Source organism: Fukomys damarensis, unplaced genomic scaffold (assembly GCF_012274545.1).
Source record: "Fukomys damarensis isolate Sample0158 unplaced genomic scaffold, DMR_v1.0_HiC HiC_scaffold_23, whole genome shotgun sequence".
NCBI classification, from domain to species: Eukaryota; Metazoa; Chordata; class Mammalia; order Rodentia; family Bathyergidae; genus Fukomys; species Fukomys damarensis.
In genome coordinates this window covers 42,184,911-42,196,948 of record NW_022900935.1, presented here as the reverse complement: position 1 = coordinate 42,196,948, position 12,038 = coordinate 42,184,911, and the positions used below count along the sequence as shown (strand labels likewise).

Here is a 12,038-nt window from a genome sequence, read left to right as displayed (position 1 = left end):
TTCCTCCTTGGAAGCTGTACCTTGTCCCCAGCCTGAGCAGCCTGCAGGGGCAGGAGGCAGAGGCTGCCTATGCGCCTGGCTTGGCCTCTGGGCTCTGTGGAGGGTCCCCCCTCTGCACCCTCACCAGACTGCCCACCTCTCTCCTCAGACTCTTCTGTCCACACCAAAGGCTGTGCCATGGCTGGGGTCAGCCTGGGCAAAGAAAAGGCGAAGGGCAGGATGTGGGAGGCTGGGCTGGGGAAAGTAGGGCTCTAGGAGCAAGGAGCCACCCAGCAGGACCAGATCGGGGTGTGCAGCCAGCTCCACAGGTGGAAAATGGAAAAACCACTGCTCAATTCATTCTAGGATCTTTTAAAAATACCAAATTTTTTTCCAGCTAGAAAAGAATCAGGAGCCAGGTCTCTGGGAGGCTGAGGCAGGAAGATCACAGGCTCAGGAAACTTCATGATGTAACAAGAGCCTGTCTCAAAATACATAAGGGCTGGGGATGCAGCTCAGTGGGGGTACTCTGGGTTCAACCCTCCAGTACAGCCAAAAAGAAAAAAAAAAAGGAAGGACTAAAATAACAACTAGGAACCCAAGGCAGCCTCCTGTGGGGACCTCTGCCCTCTGCCATCTGTCTAAGTGGCCTGTGTCTCTTGCCAATCACCACAGCTTTCCCTGGGGGTGGGTATAGTCCTCACAGCATAGATGAGGAAACTGAGTCCAGCCATCAGCAGTAGAACTTGGGTTTGGATCAGGACTGGATTCAGAGCCATTTGAGGATCTGGCAAAGCACCTGGGAAGAAGGCCAGGGTCAGAGGGCAGTGGGGTGGTGCCACACCCTGGGCTCCCATCCAGGCCTGGCCACGTTGCCAAACACCTCCATCCGACCCTGCCAGGCCTGGAGAAGCTGGCCCTGGTGCAGGCAGAGTCAGCGCCTGCCAGAGCTGCCATGTGGCAGTGGAGCGACACAAGGCCTGGGCAGAGGGAGCTGGCAACAGACAGTGCTGCTATCCTGAGGGTGGCAGAGTCACCCAGGGATGGGGGTGTGGGGGCATCCAGGCAGCCTACAGACCCCAGAAAGGCCTGAGGGGTCCAGCAAGGCTGCAGTAACTGGAACCAGATGCCACACAGGCCTCATTTCCACGGCATGGGGCCAGGAAGGACAACGCAGGGCGCAGCCGGGAGCTCGGCCCCCACACAACCTGTGCCAGGGCCCAAGAGTGTCGGGTGCCTGCTCTTTCATGGGAAGGGAGTCAGCCTGAGGCTTGGTGCACAAAGCCATCCACGGCCCGCCAGCTTCTGGGGCCTGGCATCTACCCCAGCAGAGCTGGGCCACAGAGCTTGGCCCAGAGCCCCTTCCCAGCCCAGACCCCGCTGCCTGGACCTGGCGAGTCCCAGACAGCCAACCCCATAGCATCCTGGCAGGGGAAAGGATGGCTTCCTGCCCCGCAGAGCCCCAAAGGCTGAGAGGAGGAGGGGTGGTGGCTCCACCAGGCTTGCGGCCTTGCCCTGTGGCCCCACCACAGAGCTGAAGAGGCTGAGGCCAGGGAGCAGCTAATCCAGACCCAGACCCAGGGAGAGGTGGGTCCCAGCCTCAGGACAGTGTGCTGTGCCTGCTCCCTTGGGAGGGATGCAGGGTTTGCCTCTTGCTCCCTACTCCGATGCCTTCTGAGCTCCCGGGAGCATCTGTCAGCCCAGGGGCCGGGCAGGCGCTGAAGGGAGGGCCGGGGACTTGAAGCCAGGGCTGCTTCAGTGGCCATGGCTGCGGGCAAAAGGTTGCATCTTCCGCCACCCACAGCGGCTTCCTGGAGGGTGGAAGTGCTGGGCAGGGGCCTGGACGCATGTCCTGCTGAGTAAGGGGCCAAAAGAGGAAGCACAGCAGGTGGCTCAGGCCAGCCAACACCCCACACTGGTCACCTCCCAGGCAGCTCTGCTGGCTGACAGACCCTGGCCCCAGCTACCACTCCCCTGGGCCTTGGTGTTTGTCCTCCCCTCAGCCACGGGCAGGACCTAAGTTGGAGCTCTGCCCCGATGCACCAGCACGAGCACTTCCGGAAGCCTCGAGGTCTACATCTGTACACCAGGGCAAAGGCTTTGCAGAGGCTGGCAGAGGGGAAGCATCACCCCGAGGTCAGGAGGATGTGGGGTCCCTGCCCCTTCCTCTCCCAGGCCGCTGTGGGGAACTAATCTCACCCAGGCATGGTCATGGTAACGCAGCCAGTGCAGAGCGTCCACCTCCCAGCTGAGCTCTCCTCCTCCTGTCCTGGGCCAGGTGCAGCCCCTGCCCCTGACTCCCGCGGGACCTCGGCTTCCCCTCAGGAAGCAAGTGCCTGGGATGCCCTGGAGCCGGAGCTCTCTAGAGAGCTTGGCAGGGCCTGGCTGGCAGAGGCCAAGCCTGCTTGGATGTGGGCCAGGTTGGCACCGGTGGACAGGTGAACAGCAGGGCCAGAGTGGCTGGCATGGAATCAACTGTGCAGGTAGATGCCCGTGGCCGGCCACCCCAAACCTCCTGTGCCCCTCCCTACCTCTGACACCCGTGCCGGCTCTCAGAGGGAAGCCAGCGCTGACTCCCGGCCTCTCTTCCTCCTCTGTAAGGTGGGACAGCCCTGGGAAGTTCCAGGCTGCGCAGTGTGGATGAGACCACCCGTCCTGAGGGCCCCGCACACGGCAGACCAAGGGTGAAGTTGGAGGGCAGGGGCTGAGAAGCGGATCGCTGTCCCACCAGCAGCTGGCTTGTCACCCCCACCCGTCCACCTATCCTAGCCAAGGACAAGTACATTTGGGTGGGTGGCTGGGCACCAGCAGCCCACGCCATTCCCAGAAGGGCCCTGTGCTGGCCCAGGCTCAGCCCACAGCTGTCCTCCCTGGGTGGCAGCTTTGCCCTTGTCCCTCCATGGTGCCCTCCAAAACCAGACACACACTGGGTTCAAATCCTGGCTCCCACTGGCTGTGCCACCTCAGGCAAGTGGCTTAGCTTCTCTGAGCCCCAGTTTCCTCCTCTGCACAGCAGGGGAACTTACAGTACCTACCTCTCAGGGTGGTTCTGAGGATTAAGGGAGTTAATCCAGAATAGTGACCTCACACTCAGGGATACATGTGGGGAGGCTCTGGGGACAACAGTCATCAATCACAGCAAGGAGAGAGTACAAATCAGAAAGGAAAATCACTGCTTTGATTAACAACCTACTCCTGGGCTCCAGTCTGGCCACTGTCCTCAGAGAAGCTGAGATGCATGGCTGCCCATACCCAGGTGGGGAAGGGACAGGGGTCCTGAGGGCTGTCCACAGCCCCGCGTGGTGGCCACAGTCCACTCTTCTTGACAGCCGCCAGCCACACAGCCACTTGTGCCTGACTGGACAGACGGAGCGGCTGGACCCTCTCAAGGCCAAGCTGTCCAGCCAGGGACCACAGACTTCCGGGCAGACTCCTGACTGTGGAAAACAGGCCAGGATTCCAAGACAGCTGTGAGTTCAAAACAGCTGGCCCATCCCAAGCGTGGTGGCGCACACCCAGTCCCAGCTTCTCAGGAGGCTGAGGCAGGAAAACCACATCTAGTTCTTTTTTTTTTGTACCGGGGATTGAACTCGGGACCTTGCACCTGCCAAGGAAGAGGGGCAGAACCACTGAGCTAAATCCCCAGATCACATCTAGGTTGAGGCCAGCCTGGGCTACATAGTAAGTGCAGTGCCAGCCTGATCTACATGAGACCTTGTCTCAAAATAAATAAATAAATAAACCAAATCACTGGCTCAGACTAGATTTTTGTAAAAATAAAAAACACCTGGCCCATTGTTGGGACACCCACAGTGCCCTGGTCAGGAAGCGGCTGCAGTCAGGCCTCCTCTTCCCCTGGCCCCTCCTCCCTGCATCCCCCAGGGCAGCTAGGGGGCAATTTCTAGGCAGGCCGGGCGGAGCCCTTACCCGCCCTCCAGAGGCTGCGCTTGGGTCCAGGTCATTCACAGGGCCGCCCTACAGAGCGCAGCTTCTGCTTCAGTCTTAAAAGGCTGCCGCAAGTCATTATGGGAGCAATGTCCCCCAAGCTCTGGAACCTGGGGCGTTCCCAAGTGACACAAGAGACTTTCTGACCCTTCTGTGGCTCAGAGTTGGACACAGAAAGCCTCTATCTCAACTATGAGTCCATAGCCTTTTGCTTTTTTTGTTCTGAAAACAGGATCCCAGGACCCAGGTGGCTGAGGCATTAGGGTCACCGGGAGTTCAAGGCCAGCCTGAACTACATAGTAAGATCCTGTCTCAAAAAACCAAAGAAAGAGGAAAAAAATGAAGAGACAAGATCTTGTTATGTAGCCTAGACTGGCCTCCAGTTTGAGATCCTCCTACCTCAGCCTCCTGAGGATGATAGGCATTCATCCAACATCTGGCAAACTCTGGTTTCTTGTGCCTTTAAAACCACTCCTAAGTCTTGGATATATGAAGTACACAGACAGTATGCTAATACTTTGGCCATTTAGGCCAGTGATGGCAAACCTTTTAGAGCTTCCAGCAATACAACAGCCTGCTGAGGCACACATGCCATAGATTCGCCCCCACTGATTTAGGCCATTCAGTGGGGCTTCTGCTTCCTGTGATGATACATTAGGTAAATCGGACCAAATTTCCCATTTGGCATAACCAAAAATCTACATGGAAAAAACTTATTAAATTTTAAAAATATCAAGCTAGACGTGGTGGCACATGCCTGTAATGCTAGCACTCAAGAGGCTGAGGCAGGAGGACTGCCAAGTTTGAGGTGAGCTGGAGCTATATGAGTTCAAGGTCAGTGAGACTATTGTCTTAAAACTACGGAGACTCTGCCTCAAATTTTAAAAAATGACGTTAAAAAAGGCTGGGGATATAGCTCAGAATGAAGGTCCTGGGTTCAGGTGTGAAAAACCCTTTACCATAAGTCGCCTTTGGGAGGGGAAGAGCTAACAAGAAAGGCTGGAGTTGCGCATGGGATACCCTCGTCTCCCGCTGCAGCTGCCCAGGTCTGCCCAGAGCTGTGCATTTCAGGGATGGACACAGAGAAGGAGGGAGAAGTCCAGCCGCTCATCCAGAGGTCAGGGATGCGCAGGAAGACTTGCAGAGGACAGGTGGCAGAGTAAGTGGCTTGATGTCAGGCTGGAAGCATCTGCTAGATGCAAACATCCCCAACCCCTCACCTGGGGGCTCTGCTTCCCGGGGGTTCACTCAGGAGACACAAGGCCCCCTGGGCACTGAGATGCAGGAAGTGCCACCTTGGCAGCGGTGGGACAGGGTTGAGAAATGGAACCAAACGGGTCCTCTGGGAGGTAGAGGGAAGGAGACTCAGCAGGAGAGCACTTGCCTCATGCACGCAGGCCAGCACCACGGGAACACACACATGCACGTCGCAGAGCCCTTGGAAGGAAGGAGGTGGGAACTGCGGTGTCACTGCGTATGTGGAGCCCTGGATGAAGTCCCACCATCAAGACAAATACAAAGGAGGGGGCATGGTTTTGTTATGTTGGTATTTTTAATTTTTTCGAGACAGGCTGGCTTGAACTCCTAGTCAATTGAGACTCCTGCTTCAGCCTCCTAAGTATCTGGAATTTGCAGGCACACACCGGCATGCTTGGCTATTGGCTTGCTTTCTTGCTTGATTTTTTTTGGTTTGCTGAGCTTTTTTTTTGGTAGTAGCAGGGATGGAACTCAGGATCTTGCACTTGTGAAGCAGGAGGCAGAACCATTGAGCTAAATCCCTGACCCTTTTTTGTTTTGCTTTGTTTGAGACAGGGCTTCATTATGTAGATCAGGATGGCCTTGAGTTCACTAGATTGCCCAGGCTGGCCTCAAATTCAGGGTAATCCGCCTGCCTCAGCTTCCCAAATGCTGGAATTAAAGGTATGTGCCACCACGCCTGAAAATGTTTCTTCATAAGCATAACAAAAGGTACACAAGGCTGTGTGTTTGCCTTTGCCTGGAGGTGCTGAGGTAACCAGGGGCCGCTCTGCACTGCTCACAGGGAAGGCATGATTTGGGAATTCCCAAGGCCCACACTCTGCTCCCTTCAGCAGGAAATGCAGGCATGGACCTCAGGTCAGCTGGACATCAGTCATGGGGCCCTGTGTTATAGACACAGCTGCTAATGTGGGTCACACAGCCTGACATTTGGTGGACGCGGTGACAGCCAGCAAGGCCCATGTGGGGCCGCAGGAGCACTCCAGACCTGCAGTCTCCTTCAGAAACCTGTGTCCCGCTGTGCAGGGTCCACACATCCCTAACTACAGCCCCATGAGGGCAAGGCAGGACTGCAAGTTTCAGCTCAACCTGGGCAACTTAGAAACTGAGTAGGACCCTGCCTCAAAATAAAAGATAAAAAAGGGCCCGGAATGCAGCTCAATCCCCAGCACTATGAGAAAAGAGGAAGAAAGAAGAGAAAAAAGACAAGAAAGAGGGAAGAGGAGTTCATGGGTCTTCCCACAAACACTACAAAGGCAAGCTGGAACCTATCCCAGACCTCCAGCTGACTCTGGTGCACAATACATGCTTTGGAGGGCCAAGGTCCCTCCTGGTGGCTTCTATGCTCTGAGCTACACTTGGAGTTGGTTTTTGTTGTTTGTTTTGTTTTTCAAGACAGGGTCTATGTAGTTGAGACTGACCTGGAATTATGTAGCCCAGGCTGGTCTCAAACTCACAAGAGATCCTCCTGCCTCAGCCTCCCAAGTGCTGGGATTACAGGTGTGTGTCACCAAGCCTGGCTTGGTTTTTGTTGTTTTTTGACAGGCTCTTGCTGGTTTGCCCAGGCTAGCCTCCGACTCACAATCCTGTCCCACCTCAGCCTTCAAAGTAGCTGGGATCACAGAGTGCACTACCACACTTCCCCTTGACTGATGGGGGCAGAGTCCTGCCAGGTGTGGGCTCATTCAGCAAGCACAGGGCCTCCCCTTCTCATGGTGTCTGCTGCCCTGTCCTTTCCAGAGAGGAAGGAAAGGCCCTGCAGGACCCAGGCAGGGCTGGGCCAGCTCTGAGGTGGGGCACATGCTGTCACGGCAGCTGGGGAGTAGCATTGTGTGTCCCTCTCATCCAGCCTGCAGCTGTGGAGTGGACTTCGCAGCCGTGGCTTTAACTGCTTCCTTGTTGGCTTTTGTGCAGTGGATTTCCCACTGCCAAGGACCTGCTCGCCCCAGAACAGGATCTGCACACTGTTGGCTGCGTGCAAGGTGCCCTCCCTGTCCGGAACATGCTGCCATAGTCACCGCAGCCACTGTGCTAGACTCAAGGGAGCAGGAAGGCCAGGGCTAGGTGGTTTTCTCCACTAGGCAGGGAGAAAAGGACCACACTCAGGGTCCAGAGCACTATAGCAACCTGAGCCACTCAGCTGCCTGCAGACCCTGAGGCCCTGCTGGCTCAGCTCCTGGCATCTGTGGTCCGTCCTGCCACCCTGCACCGGCACTGTCCTGTCCAGGCCTGGGACACTGAAGCCAGCGTGTGGTCTCTAGAGGCCCTGCAGGTCACCAGCTTATTTACTTCACCGCTGCTTGGCTGGGCTTGTCTGCTGAGTCCTGCTCTGCCAGGCTGCTAGGAGAGAAGACTGCAGGGCCAAGCTCTCCTTGCTCAGGCAGGCACCAGCACAGGCCCTGGCATGGGGCCAACTGTTCCACCCTTGAGAGTTGGGTGGAGCAGCACAGAACCATAGCCTCAGCTACTTTTGAGGCAGAGGCAGGAAGACCACAACTTTGAGCTCAGTACAATTTAGCAAGACTTTGTCTCAAAATATAAAATTAGCTGGGGATATAATCAGTGATAGAGCACCTGGTTTTACCGCTAGTATATAAGGGGGGCTCTGTGGGGAGTGAATCCGCTTCCCCCAGAGGGATGGGGCGTTCTAACTTACACAGGGCCCTGGACAGAAGGAAAAGGAACTCCCAGCTTGTTTGACAATGACAAGCGCAGGCCTGGGTTGAGAGCCCCAGCCTGCGGGTGCCGGCCCAAGTTCTTCCCTACCTGGTCTTTGCCATGGTTTCACCTCAGCCTATGAGTACAGAATAAAATGATCCGTGTAAGAAACTTACACCACAAAACCCAGGCTCTCCAAGACCTTTAGTAATGCAGTTCATACATAGACGGGGAGCCAGGGCAGAAACCACAGCAGCCAGACAGCCCCATGAGCACACAGTAGCGGCCGGGTGCTGGGACTCAGTCCAAGTTGAACAGCTGTAAATGACACCGGCGGCTGCCTGTCCAGGGGGACGATGGGCCCAGCTGGGACTTGGATTCAGGGTGAGCATCCCGGGGAGTCACTGGATGGCTTCCACTGCCAGGGATGGGTGAGGTAAGAACCCCGAGGGAAGAGCAGTTCTGTTGCCCCAAACAGACTTGGTGAAACATCTTTTTTGGGGTGGGGGTTTGAGATAGGGTTTCGCTATGCAGTCCAGGCTGGCCTTGAAGGCACACACAGCTCAGGTTGGCCTCCAACGCCCAGCTTCTGTTAAACACCTGCTCGAAGTGACAGAGCTGGAGTTCAAACTCAGAGTTCTCATGCCACAGAGCCAGCTGTCCTAACCCATGATACTGCGGCTACATATAATAAAATGAACCTGCCAATCAGCTCATTAAAATCACTGGTGTGGTGAGCACTTGGGAGGCTGAGTCAAAAGGACCAAGACTCCTAGAGCAGCCTGAGCTAGAGGCTGTCTCCAAAGCAGTACCAAGAAAGGGAAAGGGACCCTTCGCCACACCACCCGGTCCTCACTCTGCAAGGCGGAAACTTGTGCCCAACGGGCCGTTCCTTCTGCACAGCCCAGGGCTCCTCAGACAGCGCTGCCCGCTGTCTGCCATGGCCAAGGGGGCCCTCTAGCGGCAACATCTCTCCTTTCCGGGGGCTGACTTGAGGCCACCTATGGGCGCCGCTGCTCTGCCTTGACTCCAGAAACAAAAAGGTGGCAGTGACAGCTGGCTGCAGATTCTTTGAAAGGTCAAGAGATGAAACAGTCACACGAGGCACCCTGAGGTGTACATGGAAACGGAGAAGCTGGACCTTCCATGGCCCCAATCATGTGATGGGCTTGAGTGCTGAGCTAAGCCCTGAGTCCAGGTCCAGAGTCCAAAGGCTGAGTAAGCGTTGCAGCCGTGAGGCTGCACTGGGAAAGCTCTCATCCATCCCACCACCACGTCCAGGCAAGACAGGGCCCCAGGACACTCTCTGGTCTCCCAGTTTCCCGCCTTCCCACAGCTGCATCCTTGGAGCTCCTGCTGAAGTCAGTGGGCAATGATGGCTGATTGGGTGACCCAGGTGGGAGGAAGGAGCCTCAGGAACCCCCGCTGTGAGTGCAGCCAGGACAGGTGAAAAGGACGACTAACCTAGGTGGTGACGGTCTCACACGGCCAGGACTGCAGAAGTTGGCAGTGTCCAATGCACAGGGCCCAGGAGGGGCTCACAGGACCAGGACTGTGGGGACAACAGCGCTCACCCTGGGCCTCCCACTTCAGGGAGCAGTGCAGCAGGGAACAAGGTGCCTCCCGTGCTCACGCCCGGCCTGCCTTTGGCGCTTCTGGGGTCCCAGATCACTTTTACTGTAACCAGGTCCCCCAAAGGACATGTGGAAGACCTGGCTGTGTTCCTCCTGTAAGGGGGGGGGTCCCAAACTTTCCCACAGCTGCAGAAGCTCCAGGCTATGCGGAAGAGTAGGGCCGAGGTCCAGCGACGGGGCTGCGACAGGCACCCTGATTTCTCACTGCACGACACAGGGCTCATGCGTCATCGGCCGGCTGGGATGGTTGCTCCTTCCCTTTGAGAAACTTCATTTTCCGGAAGAACTTGGACTTGGGGTGCAGTTTCCCCTTGGGCAGCTGCTCTTTCTCACTGTCTCGTGCCCCAATTTTCTCTGATGCGCCGGGAAGTTTGAAATTGTAATCTGTTGTGACGTAAGGAATTGTCCCCTCCAGCCCATGCTGAAATGGAAACAGAACCATGGAGACCGTGGCCTGCGGCCTCTCCCACACGTGGCCACAGCTCAATAGTGCCTCTCTGAACAGATGTTCACGGCGCCCCACCCCTCGCCCCCCACCAGCCGCCCAGGGCCCGCCCAGGCCTGATGAGCCACTGCAACTCCCAGCCCGTCCTGGGGCCCCACGCGCAGGCTCACCTGGCTCTTGAAGACATACTGCGGAATGGAGACAGCGCCAACCAGCAGGCAGTTCACACTCCGTAACTCCTCCGGGGCCACAGGAGTGAGGATGTGGAACAGCCGCTTCTCCATGTCAATGCCCCTGCAGATCCCTTCAAAACAGCCACCGCAGTCACACCACAGACACCGCACCCCACGGCCACGTTGCGGGGTGGCTCCAGAGGCAAGAGCTTCCTCTGAAGGAGGGGTTTCCGAGACCCAGAACCCCCGATCCCCACTGCTATCCTTGGCCTCAGGGAGCGATCCGCTGGGGAGGTGGGGCCCCACCAGGTGCCACCCACCCAGTGCAATGGCAGCCCATGGTGACACAGTGCCATCTGTACCCAGGGCACCTGACTGCACGGTGGCACGGAGAGGAGAGGTGTGGAAGCAGGAGCTCCTGGGCCTGCAGGTGGACAGAGCACATCCCAGGGTAGGCTCAGAGGGCGGCTGTGGGTGGGCTGGACGGTGTCATGGCAGCCCTAGAGCACTGGCCGCAGGTGGAATGAACGGGAGGCCAGAAGGATGAGGCACCTCGGGAAAAGAGGGAGCCTATGGCCAGGGCCTGTCACCACCAGTGGGCTGAGGGACTCACCAAATCCCACGCAGTCACAGATGGGCGTCTGGGCCAGCAAGATGGGCCCCCTCGTGTAGCCATGCACATCATCCAGTATCCGGCACAGGCCAAGCCAGCTAGCATTGATGGCGTACAGGATGTGGGTGGGGGCGACGTCAGAGTGCGTAACCCTCAGAGCAACAGCATTGAAAGGAACCTGCAAGGTACATGGGTGGCTCCCTCCATTCATGTCTACTTGCAGACCATTTTTAACTTGGTTTTGTGACTGGGTGCACTCCTGCCTCAGCCTCCGGAGTAGCTGGGATTACAAGTGTGTGCCCCACTCCCAGCCTCACACACAGTTCTCATGTAGCAGCAACACTTGCTGGAAAGCAGACACGTTCTCGTCTAAAGAGATGAAGGTGACTGGAGGCCGAGGATGCCCTACGTGTACTGAGGTGACAGAGACGCCTAACCCTGGTCACTGCCTCTTCTGGGGTAAGGAAGTCGGATTCACTCCCAGAGACAGCTAGTGGTGCAGACAGAACGCGGCTCTGGGGCAGAGTGGGTGAGCGGGAGTGGGAGTGAGTGTGCACGCACTCAGCACACACAAGGCCTAGGCTCTGACTGCCAGCAGCAAAGACAGAAGGAAGTCGGCCCGTGTTCAGGTGCACAGGCACACAGTGGTATGAGACCAGGAAATCCCTTGTGTCTTCCAGCCCTAGGCACAGGAACCAGGGTGCCCACCACTGAGCCACACCCCAGGCCCTCTCATCTTTGGAGAGAGGGTCTCACTGTTGCCCAGGTAGGACTCAAACTTGCAATCCTCCTGCCTCAGCTTCCCCAAGTGCTGGTATTTTAGGCATACATCAGCAGACCTGGCTTTTCTTCTTTTCCAGTGGTACAGGGAACTGAGCCCAGGTCCTTGCATGGGGTGGGGGGTGCACAGGATGGGGACACAATCCCAGCCCTTGTTGTGGCTATTTGGGTCGGGGGGGTACTGGGGAATTGAACTCAGGACCTTGTACTTGGAAGACAGGCAGCAGTACCACTGAGCTAAGTCCCTGGCCCTTGTTGTGGTTGTTTTGAGAGACAGTGTCTCGCTAAGTCACTAAGTTGCCAGGCTGGGCTCAAAGTTACAATCTTCCTGCCTCAGCCTCCCAGAGAGCTGGGATTACAGGCATGCACTGCTGTACCTGGCTGGTCCCAGATTTTCAAAATAGAAAAGTATTTTCTTATATGTGTTACTTAGAAATAAAAGGAGGGAGGGACCGGGGATTTAGCTCAGTGGTTTGGTGGCCTGCCTTGCAAGCGCAAAGACCCAAGTTCAAACCCCGGTACCAAAAAAAAAAAAAGAAAAGAAAAGAAATAAA

General features: G+C 56.6%; 1 protein-coding gene across 1 annotated transcript in view; it reads right to left on the bottom strand.

Annotated features, from left to right (window-relative positions):
• Positions 1-8,433: 8,433 nt before the first annotated feature.
• The window catches only part of Nol9 (nucleolar protein 9), a 20,898-nt gene continuing 17,293 nt past the window's right edge, over positions 8,434-12,038 (bottom strand). Inside the window, exons 11-13 of the mRNA XM_033767292.1 lie at positions 10,705-10,882; positions 10,089-10,222; positions 8,434-9,894 (exon numbers count right to left, since the gene is read on the bottom strand). Coding sequence (XP_033623183.1) covers positions 9,694-9,894; positions 10,089-10,222; positions 10,705-10,882 — 513 coding nt within the window. The 3' untranslated portion in view covers positions 8,434-9,693. The remainder of the gene's footprint in view (positions 9,895-10,088; positions 10,223-10,704; positions 10,883-12,038) is intronic.